General features: G+C 44.9%; 1 protein-coding gene across 7 annotated transcripts in view; it reads right to left on the reverse strand.

The window, feature by feature from the left end:
* CCDC85A (coiled-coil domain containing 85A) overlaps window positions 1-23,017 on the reverse strand; it is a 181,805-nt gene that overhangs the window by 22,905 nt on the left and 135,883 nt on the right. For 5 of the 7 annotated variants that reach the window (XM_054024090.1, XM_054024093.1, XM_054024092.1 and 2 more), the window contains exon 3: window positions 13,262-13,338. The exons of the other annotated variants lie outside the window; for them this stretch is intronic. In XM_054024090.1, coding sequence (XP_053880065.1) covers window positions 13,262-13,338 — 77 coding nt within the window. The remainder of the gene's footprint in view (window positions 1-13,261; window positions 13,339-23,017) is intronic. 7 annotated transcript variants of the gene reach the window in all.

Below are 23,017 nucleotides of genomic sequence, written 5' to 3' on the forward strand. Positions count from 1 at the left end.
GAATAAAATAAAATAAAATAAAATAAAATAAACAGAAACCTTGCATCTCCCTGGCGTTGACCCCAGAAAATTGGGGAAACTCAGACTCTATTTCCACAGTGCACAGGTGTAAGTGCACTTCACAAATACCTAAGTCACACAGTAAAGGCTCTTATGTAACAGTGCATGGAACAGCTTGCTCCTTTAAGTAGAAAGCTAATCCTAGGCCTTTTGGCTACTTGAGCCACCATAAAATATCATTTTTCTGCCTACACTATTGATAAACATGGCCATTAATGAAAATCCACTATAGCATATTATGCACTGTATCAGAACTCAACATACATTCAATTTGTCAGCCAGCCTCCATTCAAGAAAGCTTGTTGTTTACTATCTCACTAGCTTTGGCTATCCATGACACATGCAAGAATAGCCAAAAAGGAAGAGACACAATACACTGCTACTCAGAGGACAGCCGTATTCACCTCCAAAGCTTGCTTCAGAGAAAATACATTTTTTCCTATCCACTGGGGTCTGCACTAATTGCTCACTTGGCATAGGACATCCTACTTCAGCAAATGTAAAGACCTTGTTCTTCAGGAACATTTACTCCCAAAGGCAAGGGGCCTGGATAGGGAAGCATATTCTTCCTGCTGGGTAACTCCCACTCCAGTTCAATCACTGCCTGATTTTGAAACCCATTCACTTCCCCACTGTGACGGGTTCCCCCTGGGGTGCCATCTGGAAATGGCCTACCTGTATGTGTGCTGGAGCTTGGGAGAGTGCTTGGCAGGCTGGTTACAGCAGTACAGTGTAAAGGGAGCCCCCCAATCCACCAGCCTGGGCTCCCTTTACACTGTACTGCTGTAACCACCCTGCCAAGCACTCTCCCAAGCTCCAGCACACATACAGGTAGGGACACACCCAGCTGCAGATGTTGTGATCAGCTCTGCGTGGGGAGGCTACAGCTAAGGAACTACCCAGCTGCTTAAGTGCAGACCCCCCTCTGGAGTGTAAACCCAAAATTATACTGTACAGCGTAAGCTCATGAAATTCATCCCCTCCCTCAGTGTAGAAAATGATATGCAACAGCTTTCTGCCCCAAGTTATGATTCCCACACACTGGTTTTAGACAAAGCAAAAATAAGTTCATTAACTACAGAAGACAGATTTTAAGTGATTATAAGGGATAGCACACAGATTAAAGCAGATTACCTAGCAAACAAACAAAACACGTGAACTAAACTTAATATACTAAAGAGACTGGATATGAGTAACAAATTCTCCCCTAAATGATGATTCAAGCAGGCTACAGAGATTCTTAAGGGGCCAGCTGCACTTGCTTACAGCTTAAAAACCCCAGATGTTCCTTTCACAGGCTAAAAATCCCTTTAGCCTGGGTCCAACACTCCCCTCCACCCCCAGTTCAGTCTGTGTTCTTCAGGTGTTTCCTAGAGTCTCTTTGGGGCAGGAGTCAGTGAAGAACTATGATGATGATGACACTCCCCTGCCTTAAATAGCTTTTGCATATGGCGGGAACCCTTTGTCTCAAAGCTTGATTCCCATGCCAGTCAATGTAAAAACACTGGTATTCCAAGATGGAGTCCAGCACCAGGTGACCTGGTTACATGTCCCTGTAGTGCCACAGCAGCCATTGCTCAGAGGCTGTTTTTAGCGTCCTCAGGAAGATTCCCCGTATTGTTTTCTCCTAATGGCTCATCAACCTGAATGGGCCCTTCCCAGCCAGCCATCTAGACTGAGCATCTTTGGCCTAGTGGGCATTTCCCAGGTGTAAACACATTTGTCAATATTCCTAACTTCAGATAGAAAATGATACCTGCATACAAATAGGATAATCATATTCAGTAAACCATAACCTTTCCAGTGATGTCTCACATGACCTATCTTGCATAGAATACACCATAGTTATGCCATAAACATATCTCTATGAAGAATGTGGGGTGCAGTGTCACACCCACCCTCCCCTGTTACCTCCAGTTCTTACAAGACAGAGGGTATATTTGTTGACTTGTTTGAAATACTCAAGAGAATGAGGGGGCAGGGAAGGAAGCAACTGGGATAGCAGGATAAACTGGACTTACAGGGCCATGCTGCGAGGAAAAGGCCATTAAGACAAACCAGCAAGGAGTTTGTTGGAAATAATCCTGTTGATTAAAATGTACATTATGTCATTTTTGTTCACTATGTTTCTTGCTTTTGTAGATCTCAGAAAACCTCCATTTGTTAAGTTTTTTTTTTAAATTTCTTCAATGAAGAAGGCATCTTAGAACTATAGTCTCTCTGAATTCCGATCTGATGTCAAAAACCTTTTCAGATGGATATTTCCAACTTCATTCACTTGCTGTTTCTGAATCCTTACTTAGAGCAGATCTCATCACTAAATAATGATATAAGTAGACTAGCCTTTCACAACCCACAGTACAGAGCCTGAAGAAAAATGCACTGATCTACAGCTAAACAGGACATTGAACAGCAGAACTACATGTGCCATTTAAAAAAAATCAGTTTACAAAATAAAGAATCTCAAAGGTAGTGGATAGTGAAACCTGACATGTGACAGGGGCATAACTTTTTGTAACCCTGAGCCAGTAAATGAAGCAGTCTCTTATTTGCAATCCTATATGCCTCCTATATCCTTTAATGTCAGAAGGGAAGTAAATCTTTGGCAAAAAACACATGATGTCAAGACCCCATTATGCACAGTTGAATGGATAAACAGAAAAGTCAGAGCAAACAACGAACCTGAAAGGCCTGGCTGGGATCCATGCTTAGCCCTGCTAGAATACCACAACATACCTCCTAATGCTCTATTAATATTGTCAGTTGAGAAACTGAGGCAGAGAAGTGAAGTCAGTCAGCACAAGGCCACAAGGGAAAGTCAGCATCTTACCCCGGATTAGAAGGTTGGAATTCCTAGCTCCTAGTCCTATGCTCAGAACATTAGGGGGGGAGGGATAGCTCAGTGGTTTGAGCTTTGGCCTGCTAAACCCAGGGTTGTGAGTTCAATCCTTGAGGGGGCCAATTAGGGATCTGGGGCAAAATCAGTACTTGGTCCTGCTAGTGAAGGCAGGGGGCTGGACTCAATGACCTTTCAAGGTCCCTTCCAGTTCTAGGAGATAGGATATCTCCATTAATAAATAGATCACATCTATTTTCTACTTCATTTTTTACTTTAACTACCAACCACTTTCAAACAGCATATTGATGAAGCAAATATGATTCAAACTTCACATTCTGGACAGTCCTTTAAACTTCATTGGAAAAAACAATTCCCTCTGAATTGTCATCTGATGTAACTTTAAAAAAGCAAATGCTTTCACCAGGCAATCTGACACAAAATTATAACATATACAATTAAACCAATTGCAAGATCAACATGTTAGACAACTGCTAAAAGTTAATTTAGTGCATGGTTTGTCTAACATGAGCATTTGTACTATATGAAAATCTTGCAACACCTTATTAAATCTCTAGATGCTGCATGACTGTACAAGAAGAAATTTGGGAGCTCTAATTACAGGTAGTACAATGGAGAAGTCTCCAATGACCACACTGAAGTTACAATAAAGCAGTGTGAGAATTAATCAATTCTTATCTGTCTTTATCTTACATACCTCCTCAAAACAATGGAAATACAACTCATTCCAGATAGTACTATATTTATAGACCTTATAGCAGGGCCGGCTCCAGGCACCAGCCCTCCAATCATGTGCTTGGGGCGGTACCTGGAGAGGGGCGGCGCTCACCCGGGGAGAGCGGGGCCGGAGCGCCGCAGGGAGGGCGGCGTGCCTGGCTCACCGCCCTCCCCCAGCGCTCCGGCCGGCCGGGGAGAGCGAGGCCGCGTCTGGGCTCTCCGCCCTCCTCCCGGCGCTACGGCTGGTCAGGGAGAGCGGAGCCGCAGCAGGCTCGCTGCCCTCCCCCGGCGCTCCGGCCGGCCGGGGAGAGCGGGGCCGCGGCCGGGCTTGCTGGCCGGGGAGAGCAGGGCTGCCCTCCCCCGGCACTCCGGCCGGCTGGGGAGAGCGGGGCCGCGGCCGGGCTCTCCGCCCTCCCCCTGGCGCTCCAGCCGGCCAGGAAGAGTAGGGCCGCCCTCCCGCAGCGCTCTGGCCGGTCGGGGAGAGTGGGGCTGCGGCCAGGCACGCTGCCCTCCCCGCGGCGCTCCGGCCAGCCGGGGAGAGCGGGGCCACAGCTGGGCTCAGCGCCCTCCCCTGCCGCGCTCCTCGCCGGGGGGCCGGGGGCAGCGGGAGGCTTTTTTGCCTGGGGCAGCAAAAAAGCCAGAGCCGGCCCTGCCTTATAGACAGGTCTTTTAAGTGTTACTGTACCACAAACCTTCTTAAGAGCTAAACAGAATACATCTATGACTTTCTACAGACCCTTAAAATCATATTTGTTATTTCCTTCAAGAATGTAAATAGTTTGGGTTAGGCATGTTTATCAGCAATCCATGCTGAAATTTTACTGGTGGAGGTCTTCTCCCATTTTGTCCCTAGTGTATGTTTTCAGTCTTTCCCTAAAGCAGAAATCACTCTTAATGGTATGGAATTTCCTAGGTCTTCTCTAGATCATTTATTAGATATTGGTGTCAAATTAGCATCTCTTTTGGAGTAAGCTCATATTTGCATTCCGGCTCCACCTGTCTGAAGTTGCTAGTACTAGCAGTATCTTCTGAATCTGTGGTAATAATGACTTCCATTTGCTCACTTTTCCTGCTAGTGCCATTCCATACCTGTATGCTTGCAGCTCCTTTTCATCACACAGTTTGGTCAGTTCCTGGTCAGTTTTATGCCACCAAGAAACCAAAGCCTCCTGAGAAGTTCTGTCTCTGTCTCTTTGGATAACTTTTTCTGATCTGGCCTAGTTGTAGCAGAGGGGAGGCAAGTGTAAGAAGCTGAATAATCCCATCTGCAATCTGGAGCATCTTTAAAGGAATGACCATTGGGAGGTCACTGTGAATTTGTCATGGAACCACAAGACAAATAATGCTGGTGACTGCAGGAAGATGTCACTTTTTTATGACCCTTCTACTGACTGTGACTGAGTTCCAAAAAAAAAAAAGAAAAGTTTTTAGGGAAGTTCTTTAAAATCTCTTTTGCTGACTATTACAACAACAGACAAAAAGACTTGAGGCTACAAAAACAACGAGGAGTCCGGTGGCACCTTAAAGATTAACAGATTTATTTGGGCATAAGCTTTTGTGTGTAACAAACCCACTTCTTCAAATGCATGGAGTGAAAATTACAGATGCAGGCATAAATATACTGACACATGAAGAGAAGGGAGTTACCTTACAAGTGGAGAACCAGTGTTAACAAGGCCAATTCAGTCAGGGTGGATGTGGTCCACTCCCAATAATTGATGAGGAGGTGTCAATTCCAAGAGAGGGGAAATTGCTTTTGTAGTGAGCCAGCCACTCCCAGTCCTTATTCAAGCCCAAATTAATGGTGCTAAATTTGTAAATGAATTGTAGCTCTGCAGTTTCTGAAGAAGAAAGAAGTGTTAGAGGAGCAGCAACAATGCACTGTGGCTGTGGCACCTGGGCAGAGTGTGGATGGGGAAGGATTAAATAGTTACATGGTCTGTACTTTAGACAGTTGCTTATTTGTTGTTTGTCTATTACCATCTGTGTCTTGTCTATTTAGATCATAAATTCTTTGGGGAAGAAATTGTCTCCTATGTGTCTGAATAGCACCTAGCACAATGGATCCCGTGCCTCAACAGGGGCCTTCGGCACTATAACAACAATAATAAATAAATAAATAAATAAATAAAAAGACCCAAGAATCAAGAAACTGAAAAGAAAGGACAGAATGCACAGAAAGAAACAGAGTGCTAGATAACCTCATAGATTCTTTCACTGACTCATTAGCTACCCTGTGCATAAGCTCTGCCTTGTCAGATTTATGCTGCGTTGCCATGGAAGTTGAGAATTCAATTCCTCTAGCTCTTGTACACTCATATGAACTTCTGGCAACAACGACATTCTTTTTGTTTGTCCAGACTTGGTTGTCTTGGCAATATTTGCCTCTGGCTTCCTATTTCATTACAAGGTGGGACTTGTAGCCAAATTATTAGATAAACTGAGACTTTTTTTTCCATTCTAATCCTAACATGCTTCCTTCTCTCTACCATACAACTTAAAATGGAACTAATATAAGAAGAAGAAGAGAGTGGCTTGCCAGGAATATTCTCACCAAATACATTCATTGACTACACGGCACATGTACACTTGTGTTGTTTCAACATATGATGTTATCATCACCCCTAGAAATATAATCAACCTATTCAATTCACAAGCTTCCTTTTCATTTAACTGACTTTTGGAGGCCTGATTCTGATTGCACACCAGTGTAGATAAGGAATCAATGGGACAGATTTTGTTCACAGTTACACATGAGGGCAAATCTGGAATAATGATTGCCTAATCAGTGGAGTTATTCTAGATCAGTAGCTCTCAATCTTTCCAGACTACTGTACCCCTTTCAGGAATCTGATTAGTCTTGAGTACCCCAAATTTGACCTCACTGAAAAAACTACTGGCTTAGAAAATCAGACATAAAAATACAAAAGTGTCACAGCACCCTATTATTGAAAAATTGCTTACTTTCTCATTTTTATCATATAATTATAAAATAAATCAATTGGAATATAAATATTGAACTTGCATTTCAGTGTATAGTTTATAGAGCAGTATAAACAAGTCATTGTCTGTATTAAATTTTAGTTTGTACTGACTTTACTAGTGCTTTTTATATAGCCTGTTGTAAAACTAGGCAAATATCTAGATGAGTTGATGTACCCCCTGGAAGATCTCTGCATATCCCCAGGGGTAAATGTACCCCTTCTTGAGAACCACTGTTCTAGACATCCACCAACATAACTGAGATCAGAATGTCGCCTAATGGATTTACATCAATGTAATATTGATGTAAATGAAGTATGAATCCAGTTTTGTCTTTAAAAAGCTTCTTGACTACTGCAAAATGTCTCAGTACAAGCAAGCATTATGTCTCTGCTAACTGCAGAATGTACTACCAGAGATAGCCTAAAATTCTGTGCACAAGAGCTGATCAATAGGTAGAGACTAACAGCAGAAAAGGCACATGAGAATGGTGATGCATAGGTTGTTTTTGTATGGTGCATCTTATAACATATTGCATTGTAATACAGCCAACTCATTAATTGCAACTCTTTGGTTAAGGACTGTGGTTACAATATTATGCATGTTATTTACTGCATGCAATAAAGATGTGAGGTCAGATCACACTCTCTGCTTTTATGCACGGGGACAAAAAAGTCTGCAAATAAGGGCCTAATTTTTGTAGCAGCCTCTCCCTCCAAACATTCAGAGATTTCCCAAGCAGATTCCCACTCTATGCTCTTAACCACCCCACCTTTCTCACCTACCCATTAATTAAAACAGAAGGGGACTTCTGTTCAACCACTCGTTTTTTTATCCTTTCTATTCTACTACCTTGTGCATGTGCTCTAGCCACCCAGATTCTATTTTAGGCCAAGAAAATGCAGTCCTAATTTACTGGAAACTTGTCTGGAACAGAGACATGAACACTGCTGAAATGAATCAAAATTTTAGTCAAGTAAATATCAGTGAAAAGTCTTGGGGAACTGATTTTAGGATTAAGCAACTGCAACTCTCTCTAGACTTTACTATATGCTCACACAGTGTCTAGAACAATGGGGCCAGAACCTGGCTGAGAATTCCGTAATACAAGTGACAAATACTAATAATTTTAATGGGAGTTGTGTTGGTCGCCACAGTAATGAAAAAAGCTTTTCTTATATAAATAATTTTATTCTTAACTTTACAGCCAAGTGATAGAAGGCAAACCAGAGTCAGCTTCTATCTGAAACAAGCAACTCCATTCTGTTCAGCATTCACAGAGCCGTGTACTGTCATGTGAAAGGTGGCCATTAGAACTTTCAATCCACCTCCCACAATCTGACATAACAATAGCGACTATTTCACACAAGAGTTGTGCCTTTTTTACATAAAGGACTGAAACTAGTCTATACAGTAAGCTACACTAGAAAAGGTTTGCTAGTATAACTACTGGTACACTGGCAAACCCGCCTAGTGTAGATGCAGTTTACACCAGCAAAGGAAGTGCTTTTGCCAACATAGCTTATCTTGGTTTTCTCAAACAAAACAAGCTATCCCAGCAAAAGCACTTTTTTGCTGGTATAACACTAGGGCTTTGCCAGTATAAAAAGGTTTTAAAAAATTATACCCCAACATTATCACAGTGACAAAAGTTTTAAGTGTAGACCTGGACTAAGACAAATTCCTTGCACTGAAGATATTAAATTAAAGATAGACAAGACAAACAAAAACATGAAATAAAACTTCAGATAAGATGGTGCAGAGATATTATTCTTCATGGCAAGTTTCTGGTAAGGCTTAAACAGGAATTCTAAACTTGCCTGGAATATATAGGAGAAAATAATCACTGTATAAACCAAGTTGCTTAAACATACATACATACTGGATACACTCTTCCAGTAATATTATATCTAACCATGAATCTCCTGAAAAGAAGTCTGACATTACTGATTCCTAAGTCTGCTTTCTTTCTGATCTACCAAAATCATCATAAGTATTTTGTGCTTCTGTGAATTGCGCAGAACAGCCATGGGCCAAACCACAGATCTCTTAAAGAGAGTCTTATTATATGCCAGATCTTTCTTGGTTCGAATTACACCACCCACAAACATCCTTCCACAAATTGTGTCTCTCTATGTACACCACTTGCAAGCATTGTTACATACTTTTGTGTTTGAGAAGCACTGATATTAACCTATAATATACTGTTTCCTCATGCCTATCCAATGTAGTTTGGCAACCGGTAGGAAGACCCTGTTGCATGCTGTAAGTCTTGGAAAACATCTGCTTTCTTTCCCAAAACTCATATCAGTGGCCATATATTGAATGTGCTTGGATTATATCTTTTGTTCGCCATCTGAAAACAAATACATGCTAATTGCTGCCCCCATCAACAAAGTAAATTTACAACTTGTCTGCAGCTTCTCATAACTCTTAAACGTACTAGAATGCAATCAACCAGTATGCGAACAAATGTTGGGAGACTTTTGCAGTCTTAAATGAATAGGAGCATTTTTATACCATTTCTATTCCCTGATCAGACTGAAATATTGACCCACTGTAGCTATTGTTTTTTTCCCTAGCCACTGTAATCTCTTCTCATAGTGCAGCAAACTAGAGCTCAGAATTCAATTTGGACAGTGAAGATGTCATCATTGAAACACTTTTCTCTGAAGAGGTGCCTGCTGCTAAATATTAATAACACCGTTAAGTTACAGGTAGAGGGGGGTTGAAATAAAAACAAATATGTAAGAAAAAGACAAGAAAAGCAAAGGAAAAGGGGAGATAACTAATAGGTTGCCAAGGGGTTTTGTGCTCTATGCAGGGTATAAATGGTCACACCATTACACAAGTTGGTTTGAGTAATGCATATCTAGAAGAGGAGAAATAGGTCAGGGGAGGAAAGGGGTTAAAAAGGAAGAGAGGAGGCATAGCAGAAGAAGAGAGATGAGCAGGCAGGAAAAAATAAGCATCGTAAGTAGCACTGATCATACTCATTCAGGGATAGAATAGTTATTAACAAGTGTATCAATAACAGTTCACCTCTCTCACTCTCTTCTAATATGTATAGTCCTGGAGCTTTAAAATCCCTGTTGTCCTGCAGGGTGAGTGCCACTGAATAACAGGGGGTTTTGTTGTTGTTTTTTGTTTTTACAAAAAGACATTCCCTTCCCACAAAACAGATGGAGTTTTTATACCTGTATCAGAAAAGGAACTTCATTTGATGTTGTATGCTTGGAGTGGAATTGTCAAAAGCACTGAGAGTCAGCCTAACCCTCATAAAACTCCCATCGCCTTCATCAGAAAGAGAGTTAGACCAATGTGGAGAGAGCTTTTGAAAATCAAAATCCCATTCTATGTCTTTCTATTTCTGTTTCAGCCTGGCAAGTGTCCAGAGCATAGTTAGCATGTTTCCCATAATGACAACCAACCCAGACAACAGACAAGGTTAGCCACTACTGCCCTTTTTAACCTTAGTAACTTTGAAGGTAGAAAAACAGATCAGATAGAATATTGCCTGAACAAGAGTCTTTCACCAACTCACCTGAAGCCCCAGAATATTCTTTATAGAACATGCTGGCTGGGTCCCTACTGTTTCTCATAGACTCATAGACTCATAGACATTAAGGTCAGAAGGGACCATTATGATCATCTGGTCTGACCCCCTGCATGCTGCAGGCCGCAAGACCCTTCCCTGTACTCTACCGTTGAAGTCCCCAGTCCTGTGTTTTAGTGACTTCAATCGGCTGAGACCCTCCTGCTAGTGATCCCTGCCCCATGCTGCGGAGGAAGGCGAAAAACCTCCAGAGGCTCAGCCAATCTACCCTGGAGGAAAATTCCTTCCCGACCCCAAATATGGCGATCAGTAATACCCCGAGCATATAGGCAAGAGTCTCTAGCCTGACCCTTGTTGGCCATTATGTTGTTCATGTACCATTGCTTGGTTTTCCTTGGCTACTATGTTTTATCATTAAACCATTCCCTCCATAAACTTATCCAACTTAATCTTAAAACCAGACAGGTCCGTCGCCCCCACCGTTTCCCTCGGAAGGCCGTTCCAATATTTCACCCCTCTGACGGTCAGAAACCTTCGTCTAATTTCTAGCCTAAACTTCCCCCCGGCCAGTTTGTATCCATTCGTTCTCGTGTCCACATTAGTACTAAACTGGAATAATTCCTCTCCCTCCCTTGTATTAACCCCTCTGATATATTTAAAGAGAGCAATCATATCCCCCCTCAGCCTTCGCTTTGTCAGACTAAACAACCCAAGCTCCTCTAATCTCTTTTCATACGACAGGTTTTCCATTCCTCTGATCATCTTAGTCACCCTTCTCTGCACCCGTTCCAGTTTGAGTTCATCTTTTTTAAACATTGGAGACCAGAACTGCACACAGTACTCCAAATGAGGTCTCACCAGCGCCTTATACAACGGAAGCAAGACCTCCCTATCTCTACTAGATATACCTCGCCTAATACATCCCAAGACCGCATTGGCTTTTTTCACCGCCACGTCACATTGCCGACTCATAGTCATCCTGCGGTCCACAAGGACCCCTAGGTCCTTCTCCTCTTCCGTTACTTCTAACCAATGCGTCCCCATCTTGTAACTAAAATTGTTATTATTCGTCCCCAAGTGCATAACCTTACACTTTTTACTATTAAATTTCATCCTATTTCTAATACTCCAATTCACAAGCTCATTCAAGTCTCCCTGCAGAGAGAAATGAAACACTAACATACCTGAGTATGACTTCAGAATGGGCTAGCTGTTGACTATGCTTCCTTCCTGTATTGAAAGCAGTGAAATTCCTAGGATGAGCAGACATGCTATGAAAGACCAACACATGTCATTCTCATCATTTCTAATGATAAAGTGTTCACAGGTGTTTGGTTAGCTTCTAGAACCAATAAACCAAGCCAAGATATAGACACACATTTGGCCATAAAGCATATATTTTTGGCAAGATGCAGACTTTGTTGCCTACTTAATTATTCCTCTTGCATTTCCCTCAGCTTGTGCCCCCGCCCCCCACACCCCTCACCAAAAACACCACTGCCCCTATTGTAGACTTTTAGGCACTATTTTTAGAACTGACTAGTGATTTTGGATACCCAACATGAGAGATCTTAAAGGGCCATGATTTTCAGAGGTTGGGAGTTCTGCACTTTCTGAAAAATCAGACCCCTTTACAGTGTCTCAGGTGTGCACCTCAAAATGGAGACAAACAAAACCACTAGTAACTCAAAAAATGTTGGCCCTAAAGTGTTTCCTGAATGACCTATCTCCATCTCCTACTACTGCTTCACCACACCAAGACAAATCACAGATTATGTTTTTAGGTCAATCATTTTCATTTGCCTTGAACATCTTGCTTGGCAAGACAATAATACTCTGCATCACAGAGTATCTTCCATCTCAAATGCTCTGCAAATGTTATTTTATATATGATAATCCTCATTACCCCTTGCAGGTGGTAAGTATTATATGCCCATTTTTCAGATGAGTAAACTAAGATACAGAGAAGTTAAATCACTTGCTCAAGGTCACATAACTAGTTAGTGGCAGAACAAAGAATAGAACCAAGATCACTCCTTTAACTATTAGACAAAACTTTGCTTAAAATCTGCTTTAGCAAAGACATCACCAACTCTGATCCTGAGCCATTCTTGTAACTAATGCATTTGTCTCTATACTTTATAAAAATTATTAAATCAGAGTATATGAATATCGCTGCCCCTTCCCTTTACCACTATCTTCGATTTTACATACAAGTGATAGTATTCTGAGTCAGTACAATGAACCAGCATTACATGGCTATTTTTTTTAAATGAACAAGATATTTCATTTTGAAAAGTTATTGATTTCCACAGTATTTTTAAATGAAATATAATAGCAAGATGCGTTAGTCAATAAAAAATTAACATATATTTGAAAAATGCAAATATTATTAATTCATTGCTAATAAATAAAAACAATTAAAATAAAAAGAAAAGCATGTACCAAGGAGAGCTAACTCCAATTCACTTGATGTTTGTTTATTTTTAAAATGTAATTTCAGTCTCCCCATTAAGCACCTAACACATCCCTCCAAAAAAATTACAATAACCAATTTATTATTTTAATTGCTTGACAAATTTCCATTTTTGAATCAAAGTAATGTTTTAGTTGACTGCAGAATAGCATTTGAAACTTGCTACATTTTGCCCAGTAATAACATATGAACAGCCAAACAAAAGGTTTATATTTTAGAAAGATATAAAGATAGAAATTCACTCTTAAGATGAAACTAGGACTGTCAAAGGTCAGCTGTTTGTAATTTTAAATGTCTTAATTGTTAATTATAACATAAGTTTCAGCCCCCAGTGAGTTCTTACAAGGTATCAACACTTGTAAAGGAAAAAAAATGCTCTGAAGTTTTGTCATGATCTCAAATACACCAGTAGAAATGCTCCACTATAATCAGCAATGAGAAATGAAAATAAAAGATGCTAGAGGCTTTGATTACTGTAATGAGAGTCTTTGATCACTGTGAGAGTTCAATTATATCAATGTCCCACTGCAGAAAATACTGATGTTAAACACGAATATATGAGTGTTACTATCTAGCTAGGAGCTACTGTTCCTATCAACAGGAAGTCACCCACCTGGGGTAGCATGCGATTTTCCTCCTCCAGCTGTCTTACTCTTGCCTCCAGCTGCCTAACATAGGACAAGGTTGAGTCTAAAATTAAAAAGAAAAAACTCACATTATACACACAGGTCTGCTTTTGTGCACTAGCATCAGTGCCTATATAAGACAGGAGATTTCTGATTTGGTGTAACCACAGCAGATATCTCCTCTTAAATGTACCTTACGACATTCAGTTCTGTTTCTCTCTAAGATAATACCAGTAAGTGCTGATACTATAAGTAGTCTAAAAGATTAAGACTTGGCAGAATGAGCCTAATCCCTTGTTGATTTTGAGTCTAAACTACTGTACTTTAAATCAGTGGTTCTCAAACTTGGGCCGCTGCTTGTTCAGGGAAAGCCCCTGGCAGGCGGGCACATCCCTCATCCCGCGGTGCTTCCCGCAGCCCCCATTGGCCTGGAGCAGTGAACCGCGGCCAGTGGGAGCCGCGATCGGCCGAACCTGCAGATGCGGCAGGTAAACAAACTGGCCCGGCCCGCCAGGGGCTTTCCCTGAACAAGCGGCGTCCCAAGTTTGAGAACCACTGCTTTAAATGACAAGGCAGTTGCTTCTACACTACAACACAATAAAAGTCCTGAAGAAAGGCAATGAAGATCAATTTCTGCTAATACCTACCCTAAGCTTTCTGAATTTGCTGTGCTATGTAACCACATACAATTTTAGAAACACAAGAATAATACAGTGAACTATGGGATCACTTTTGCACAAGCATGGACATAAAAGAGTTTGTTCTATAGCAAGAGCCAATCACAGAGGTAAATCCTGCTCATCCCATCCTGCTCACCCAATTCACACAAATATTTTCATTGGCCTCAGGTGAAAAAGAAAAGCAGGATTTCCCTCAGGTATGAAATTCAAAAAATAAGCATACATCAACCCCATGGGCTCACTTCCACCCTCAAGAGAGTCACATATGGTCAATTCTCCTCCCACTGAAGCAAACAGTTTTCCTAATGACTTAAATGGGAGCAGGATTTGGTCCATAAGGAGAACAAAAGCCAAAAATCAGAATTTTCCAATACAGATGACCAGGCATATCTTGGCTCATATGGAAGCTCTGCAGGTAGAAAACTGCCTCTAAAGAAAATGTTCATGGAATGAGGTGTAGTTTAATTGTAATACAAAAGACTACTTCTCGGTACAAGAGCATAACTGTGACTCTACCAGCCCCTATTAATTTAACAGAAGTCAGCCCTTCTCTGGGGCCTGATTCACTAATCCTCTACACCATTTTTATGCTGGTGTACTCTAGTGACTTTAGTTAGAATTACACCAGCCATCTACTCATTGAATAGAGTGGAGAATTAGCTCTTTGGTCTCAAAAGGGTGTGTCTGTGGACATTCTGGGTCAGGTGTTCAACTGGCATAAACCCAATGGCTCCACTGACTTCACTGGAGTTCCCCAATTTAAATTAGCTGTGCATTTGGCACTCTAGATCCCTAATATATCCAAGTCACTTCACGTGCCAGCCAGTCCATGAAATAAAAATGACGTAGACTGGGAATGTAATGTAGCTGTAGTTATGTGGTCCCAGGATACTAGAGAGACAAGGTGGATGAGCAAATATGTTTCCAACAAAAGCTATTACCTCACCCACCTTGTCTCTCTAGTAGAATAAGTTTCACTTACCACCCTTATGAGGAAGTAGTAGACTAAGGGCCATTTTACTTCTGAATTAGAGCGTCTACAGGGGGGGTTAATACAATTTAACTAATCCACTTTAAATTCATACCTTTATTTAATTCTGATTAACTTTCCTGAGTGTCTCCATGAATACAAGCCCTAAAACAGCAGTTCTGAAACTGTTGGTCGGGACCGTAAAGTGGGTTGCAACCCCATTTTAATGGCGTTGCCAGGGCTGGCTTAGACTTGCTGGGGCCCGGGGCTAAAGGCCAAGCCCCACCGCCTAGGGCCGAAGCCAAAGCTCGAGGGCTTTGGCCTGGGTGGCGGGGCTCAGGTTACAGGCCCCCGGCATGGAGCAGTGGGGTTTGAGCTTTGGCCCTCCTACCTAGGGCAGTAGGGCTCAGGCGAGCTTAGGCTTCAGTCCCTCCTCCTGGGGCTGTGTACTAATTTTTGTTGTCAGAAGGGGGTCGCGGTGCAATGAAGTTTGAGAAACCCTCCCTTAAAATATGCAAACATATGTAGTTCATATGAAGTTACAGAACATGAAGGCAATATAAAGTCATTTGTCAGAAATGATTAGTACACAGTGAGCTAGTGGACTATACATAAAAACAGAGGGAGAAAGGTAATCTGAGGTTTTATATGCTGTGCTCTGCAAGTGTTGTATTAACTAGTGTTGGATGAGTCTCTGAAGAGTCCCAAAGTTTGGTTTAGATAAGCACTGAAGTTGCAAAGCTTATCCAAAACTAACCATATTCTTCTAAGAGGACCTCCCATCTCATGACCCTCCTTCCTTCTCTGTAACCCACCCCTTGTGGTAGCAGCATTCACAACAGTCTCACGCAGTACCTTCCCCATCCTAAGGCAGAGCTGTAACTAGGTATTTTTGTGCCCGAGGCAAGAATATAAAATTGTGCCCTCCCCCAGGGGTGGCTCTTTGGCAGCAATTTGGCAGCAGGTCCCTCAGTCCCTCTCGGAGGGAAGGGACTGCCGCTGAATTGCCGCCGAGGAATGAATGAAGGGGCAGTGGTAGAACCTGTGATTTTGGGGGGTCAACTCATGATTTTTGACTGCTTGGGCTGGTACCAGTCCAGTTCCAATCCAGAGAAGGACTCACAGGTTAAGAGAAGACGGAGGTGCTGGATAGCAGCAGTGGCCATTAGGGATCAGCATGTGTCCTGAAAATGCTGGGAGTTCAGGCTTGCAGGCAGGATCAGGGGTGGCAGGTTTGTAGAAATTTTGGTGGTGCCCAGAACCCGCCCCCCGCACCCAAACTCTGCCCCCCCCCGCGCCCAAGGCTCTGGGAGGGAGTTTGGGTGAGGGAGGAGGTCTGGGGTGCAGGCCTTAGGCTGGGGCAGGGGATTGGGGTGCAGGCTCTGGGAGGGAGTTTGGGGATGGGAGGTGTGCAGAGGGAAGGGGTGCAGGGGTGAGGGCTGTGGGTTGCGGCTGCAGATGAGGGGTTTGGAGTGTGGGAGGGGCTCAGAGTGAGAGCAGGGGTGTAGGGTGTGAGGGCTCTGGCTGGGGATAAGGTGTTTGGGGTGCTGGAGGGGCTCAGGGCTAGGGTAGAGGGTTGAGGATGCGGTGGGGGGGGTGAAAGCTCTGGCTGGGGGTGTGGGCTCTGGGGTGGGGCAGGGCTGGGGATGAGTTTGGGGTGCAGGCAGGCTGCTCCAGGACAGGGGCCAGAGAGGAGGACTCCCCCCAGCCCTTTCCCTGCCGGCAGCAGCAAGCTCTGGGGGAGGAGCCCCCCCTTTCCTGCCCCCCCCCCAGCAGCACACTCATCCACACCACTGTCACTGCATGTGCTCCTAGGACCCCTCTCAGGTCCAGGAATCTCCCTTGCCTCCCCTGCGGTGAGTGCCGTGGGGTGCTGCGTGCGCCTCCTCCCCTGCTGTTGCCCCTGACTGTAGCTTCACTGGGGGTGAGGGAAGGGGTTGCCTCCTTGCCCAGAATGGGGCAGGCACGGTGACTGTGAGCAGGGGGACCCCCTGTGCTGCTGGAGGGTCCCATTGGAAAATGAAAGGGTCTGAGGGAGAAAGGCAGGCTCAGAGTCAGTCTGCCCTGGCAGTGAGATGGGGGGCACTAGGACCCTGTGGCAGCAGTTACTGCAGGGAGGAAAGTATCAGGGGGTAGCCGTGTTAGTCTGTATCTACAAAAACAACAAGGAGTCTGGTGGCACCTTAAAGACTAACATAGGGTTACCATACGTCCGGATTTTCCCGGACATGTCCGGCTTTTGGGGGCTCAAATCCCCGTCCGGGGGGAAATCCCCAAAAGCCGGGCATGTCCGGGAAAATCGGGAGGGCTGGGTGGTGCTCGGCCGGGGCCGGCGGTGCGGGGCCGGTGCGGGGCCGGGGGCATGGTGCCGGGCCGGGAACTAGGGGCGCAGTGCCGGGCGCGGGGCCGGACGGGGAGCCGGGGGCGCGGTGCCGGGCCGGGGTCCGGGCTGGGAGCCGGTCAGCCGGGCCCGCGGGGAGCCGGGCCGGCGGGGAGCCGGTCAGCCGGGCCCGCGGGGAGCCGGGCCCGCGGGAGCCGGGCTGGCGGGGAGCTGGTCAGCCGGGCCCGCGGGGAGCCGGGCCGGCGGGGAGCAGGTCAGCCGGGCCCGCGGGGAGCCGGGCCGGCGGGGAGCCGGGGAGCCGGGCCCGCGGGGAGCCGGTCAGCCGGGCCCGCGGGGAGCCGGGCCGGCGGGGAGCAGGTCAGCCGGGCCGGCGGGGAGCCGGGCCGGCGGGGAGCAGGTCAGCCGGGCCCGCGGGGAGCCGGGCCCGCGGGGAGCCCGGGGGTGCGCCGGGCCGCCGGGGGCCGGCAGTGCTGGGCGGGCTGGGGGTGGTCGGCCGGGGCCGGCACCCCAGGGCCCGAGCCGACCCAGGCTGGAGCCGCCGGGGGGCCAGCCTGGGCCGCGCCTCCTCCCCCCCACACCCTCCTTACCTGCTTCAGGCTTCCCGCGAATCAAATGTTCGCGGGAAGCAGGGGAGGGGGCGGAGACTTTTGGGAGGGGGCGGGGTTGGGGCGGGGGTATGGGCGGGGCTGGGGGCGGGGCCGGGGGCCGTGGAGTGTCCTCCATTTGGAGGCACAGAATATGGTAACCCTAGACTAACAGATTTATTTGGGCATAAGCTTTCGTGAGTTAAAACCTCACTTCTTCGGATGCAAGGAGGAAGCACGGAGTTGCTGTGCTCCAGGCCGGGGGTGAAGGGGGCGGGGGAAGCAAGTTGGGGCCGGGGGACACTTGGTGGGGGTGGCAGGTGGGGCGGGGGGGTGGAGATCACCTGGGTTATAAATATCTCTGTGCCAGCCAGCGGTTTTTTTTTTTTTTTTTTTTCCTTTTTCTCCACCACTTTCTGCGCCCCTGGGCTTTGTGTGCCTGAGGCATGTGCCTCACTCGCCTTGCCCTTGTTACGGCACTGCCCTAAGGGCAGTTATTTTGGGAAATAGTTCACAATACATCCTTCCCTTCCAACAAAACTCTTCTTGGGAAAAACTATGTACTCCTCCCCCTCCTACAGTACCATCTTCTCAAGGGGGTTGATTTGCAGATTTCCACAGCAAGAGGAGGCTTCTGGACTCAGTGCTGCTCCTTTTGAACATCATGCTCTTGCCAACCCGTGCCATTGTCTGTTGAATTCACTTTTACTCTTGATGCTTTTTGCTTCTGCCATTTTGTACTCTAGCACCACATACATACATATTATATTTGTAAAAGATTTTCACCTCTCTTATTTATTCCTTTGTTTTATACTTTATATCTTAAGGACCAGAATCATAGTTGGTGTAAATCTACTCTACTGAAGTCAATGTTGATTTACATTATCTGAGCATCTAGTGTAAAATCTCCTAGTTTTTCAACCCTTCCATAATATGAAAGATTTATTTTAATCTCCCTACCAATCTCATTAATACTAACAATTAGGCCAGATACCAAGGGCAAATGCTAATTGAAATGAGTAGTCCTGGTGCCTTTAATTATTACAAATACATATATTGAAGTATAAATTAATATACTCAAGTTATGTTGTAAAATGGACACCATAAATTACACGGGGTGAAATTTTTCTCCATTGAAGTCAGTGGAAAAATTCCCAATGATTGCTATGGAGCAGGATTTCATCCACCCTATATTCAGTGCAGCACAGCCAAAGGCATTACGAGAACTGTAGCTGTAACACTGACCAGAGCTATATTAGTGTTGCCTCCCAGTCTAGCATTTTGCAAGATGCTCCAATATATCTGTCAAAAGGTAAGCCATGTCCCCTTATGGCCCTGCCAAGGCACTCCACCCTCGTGTTCTTTCAATTACCAGACTTGGATTGGCTCAAGAACATGTACCCCCTTCCTGGGGATGATTTATTCAGTTTTCTACAATGGGTGACTTACTTTGTTGCTCCAGATCTCCATGCTGGGGTCCCAATAAAAGGCCCAGTCAGCTCTTTGTCCCAGTTCAGGAGCCCCCACACCTTCCTTCCTGGAGCTGGTGTTGTGCTTCAGTCACTGTCTCTCCTTACTGCAGGAGCCCCCCCCCAGCTCTCCTCCTTGGGGTCGGGTTATAATTTTGCCAGCTGTAGGGCGTTAACTAACTTCTCCCTCTGCTGGCCCCTTTATCCTCAATTAATCCTTAGGCCAGGAGGATCCAGCAGGCAGCCTTCTCCTGCTGGTGTCTTACTGCTTCTAATTTAGGGCCCTACAGGAGCTTTTTACTCCCTACAGTGTCTGCAGGCATCTGACCTGCCATGAGAGAGGAGACAGCATTTATACTGGACCTCTTTTCCCAGCTCATTCCCAGTTATTTGGAGGGGAGAGAGGAGCCTTTACCACCCCTTCTGAAAGACTCCTGGCCTCAGATTCTTAAAGATATAATGACAGGATTTCCTCCCAAGCATCATTTATTCCTAGGACCGCTTTCTCTCTGTCCCCATTAGGTTCATATAACGAACCCTTAAAGCCTTAAAAGGCCATGTCACGTGGCAAGGTGGCTCACATCCTATAACGGGCAAATTACCCCACCACAAAATATCTGACAATAATTGTTTTGAAAGACAAATTGATAATCATTGGACAAACAAGAGGATTTTCAGCTGATGTAATTAGTAAAGCCATTTGTGTTTTATGCTTCTGTAAGTACATTAATTTATTATCCATGTAGTTCTTAGGATTTCTAATGCACGGCAAAAGACCTCCATTTACTACAAAACAAATCTTAATCTTTGGTTGCACAGCTGCTTACATATAGAATATTAACTCCCAAACACATCTGATCTGAGCTCCCTCAGTCTTAAAACAACTAATAAATAATGGAAAAATATTTATATTAATACCAGTAAAAGCTCTATTGTCATGACAAAGCTTGACAAAGCCTTAGCTGGGATGATTGAGTTGGTGTTGGTCCTGCTTTGAGCACGGGATTGGACTAGATGACTTCCAGAGGTCTCTTCCAACCCTAATAGTCTATGATTCTATTATTCTATGTTCTGAATATCAGCGTAAACCTGTCAGTGATGTTGTGGCCAAATGAGGACTTAGATAAGATCAAACAACTTGTTTTTGCTCAAGAACTAAACAGGATTTTGACCCAGAGACAGGATACTGGAGTAGATGGACCACTTCTTCTTAGGGCTTGTCTTCACTACTGTGCAGGGTCGATCTAAGATACGCAACTTCAGCTACGTGAATAGCGTAGCTGAAGTCGATGTACTTAGATCTACTTACCGCGGTGTCTTCACTGCGGTAAGTCGATGGCTGCCGCTCTCCTGTCGACTCCACTTGCACTCTTCGTTCTGGTGGAGTACTGGAGTAGACGGGAGAGCACTCAGCGGTCAATTTATCGCGTCTATACTAGATGTGATAAATCAACCCCCGCTGGATCGATCGCTGCCCGCCAATCCAGCACGTAGTGTAGACAAGCCCTTAGTTTATGTGCAATATGTCTCAGGTGGCACATGACCAGGATTCATCGCTGAATTTGGTCTGCTGATTGGATCATTAGCTTCCCCGGCTTGGGCTGAGTACTGATGGGGAGTGCGATGTGAATGCTGATCCATCTCTCCCCACTAATGTACCACTGGTCAGATCCAGTGTGGGAACTCCTAGCTTCATGTTTGGTTGCATTATTTCTGCTTCTCCCATGGTCCAATATTCTGTTTTTAGATATTTGTTCTATTAAAGCAGCAATCTTGACTGAGTTCCATTCTACTTCATTAAATATGACCCCTGTCAAATAAATGTGTATTTTAAAATTATAGTATTATTCATTAAAGCCATGAACACAAAAAATGCAGATGGCTGTTAGGTCATATAATCAGAATAGAATATCAGGGTTGGAAGGGACCTCAGGAGGTCATCTAGTCCAACCCCCATCTCAAAGCAGGACCAATCCCCAACTAAATCATCCCAGCCAGGGCTTTGTCAAGCCTGACAGTAAAAACCTCTAAGGAAGAAGATTCCACCACCTCCCTAGGTAACCCATTCCAGTGCTTCACCACCCTCCTAGCAAAATTTTTTCCCCTAATATCCAACCTAAACCTCCCCCACTGCAACTTGAGACCATTACTCTTTGTTCTGTCACCTGGTACCACTTGAGAACAGTCTAGATCCATCCTTTTGGAACCCCCTTTCAGGTAGTTGAAAGCAGCTATCAAATCCCCCCCCCCCCATTCTTCTCTTCTGCAGACTAAATAATCCCAGTCCCCTCAGCCTCTCATCATAAGTCATGTGCTCCAGCCTCCTAATCATCTTTGTTGCCCTCTGCTGGAATCTTTCCAATTTTTCCACATCCTTCTCGTAGTGTGGGGCCCAAAACTGGACACGGTACTCCAGATGAGGCCTCACCAATGTCAAATAGAGGGGAATGATCACGTCCCTCAATCTGCTGGCAGTGCTCCTACTGATACAGCCCAAAATGTCATTAGCCTTCTTGGCAACAAGGACACACTGTTGACTTATATCCAGCTTCTCGTCCACTGTAACCCCTACGTCCTTTTCTGCAGAATTGCTGCCTAGCCACTCAGTCCCTAGTCTGTAGAAGTGCATGGGATTCTTCTGTCCTAAGTGCAGGACTCTGCACTTGTCCTTGTTGAACCTCATCAGATTTCTTTTGGCCCAATCCTCTAATTTGTCTAGGTCCCTCTGTATCCTATCCCTACCCTCCAGCGTATCTACCACTCCTCACAGTTTAGTGTCATCTGCAAACCTGCTGAGGGTGCAATCCACGCCAACCTCCAGATCATTAATGAAGATATTGAACAATGTCAGCCCCAGGACCAACCCTTGGGGCACTCTGATTGATACCGGCTGCAACTAGATATGGAGCCATTGATCACTACCCATTGAGCCCAATGATCTAGCCAGCTTTCTATCCACCTTATAGTCCATTCATCCAGCCCATACTTCTTTAACTTGCTAGAAAGAATACTTTGGGAAGCCATATCAAAAGCTTTGCTAAAGTCAAGGAATAACACATCCACTGCTTTCCCTTCATCCACTGAACCAGTTACCTCATCATAGAAGGCAATTAGGTTAGTTAGGCATGACTTGCCCTTGGTGAATCCATGCTGACTGTTCCTGATCACTTTCCTCTCCTCTCATACTTTTTCACAGCCCCCCAAAGACACAGGATTGTTTCCTTGGTGTTTTACAGGGTATGTCTACATTGCAATAAAACATCTGCGGCTGGCCCGTGTCAATTGACTCGAGCTCGTGGGACTCCGGCTCTGGGGTTATAAAATTGCAGAGTAGATGTCCAGGCTCAGGCTAAAGCCCCGGCTCTGAGACCCTGTGAGGCGGAAAGGGTCCCAGAATCTGGGCTCCACTTGAGCCCATATATTTACACTGCAATTTTATAGCCCTGAAGCCCAAGTCCTGTGAGTCTAGTCAGTTGACACAGGCCAGCCAGGGGTGTTTTATTGCAGTGGAGACAGACCCTTAAGAGTCTTCTTCCAATCTGCAAGTATATTCAGATGTACTGGATCTGCTGTATTCAGATGTAATGGATCTGCTCGGTGAAGATGAGAATCTTCGTAGTTTCACCACACACAGTTCCTCAAATGTTCCTTTTTACATCAGCTCCACATGCTGTTAACATAGTTGGAAGTGTAGTCATT

Source organism: Malaclemys terrapin, chromosome 3 (genome assembly GCF_027887155.1).
Source record: "Malaclemys terrapin pileata isolate rMalTer1 chromosome 3, rMalTer1.hap1, whole genome shotgun sequence".
Taxonomy (NCBI): Eukaryota; Metazoa; Chordata; order Testudines; family Emydidae; genus Malaclemys; species Malaclemys terrapin.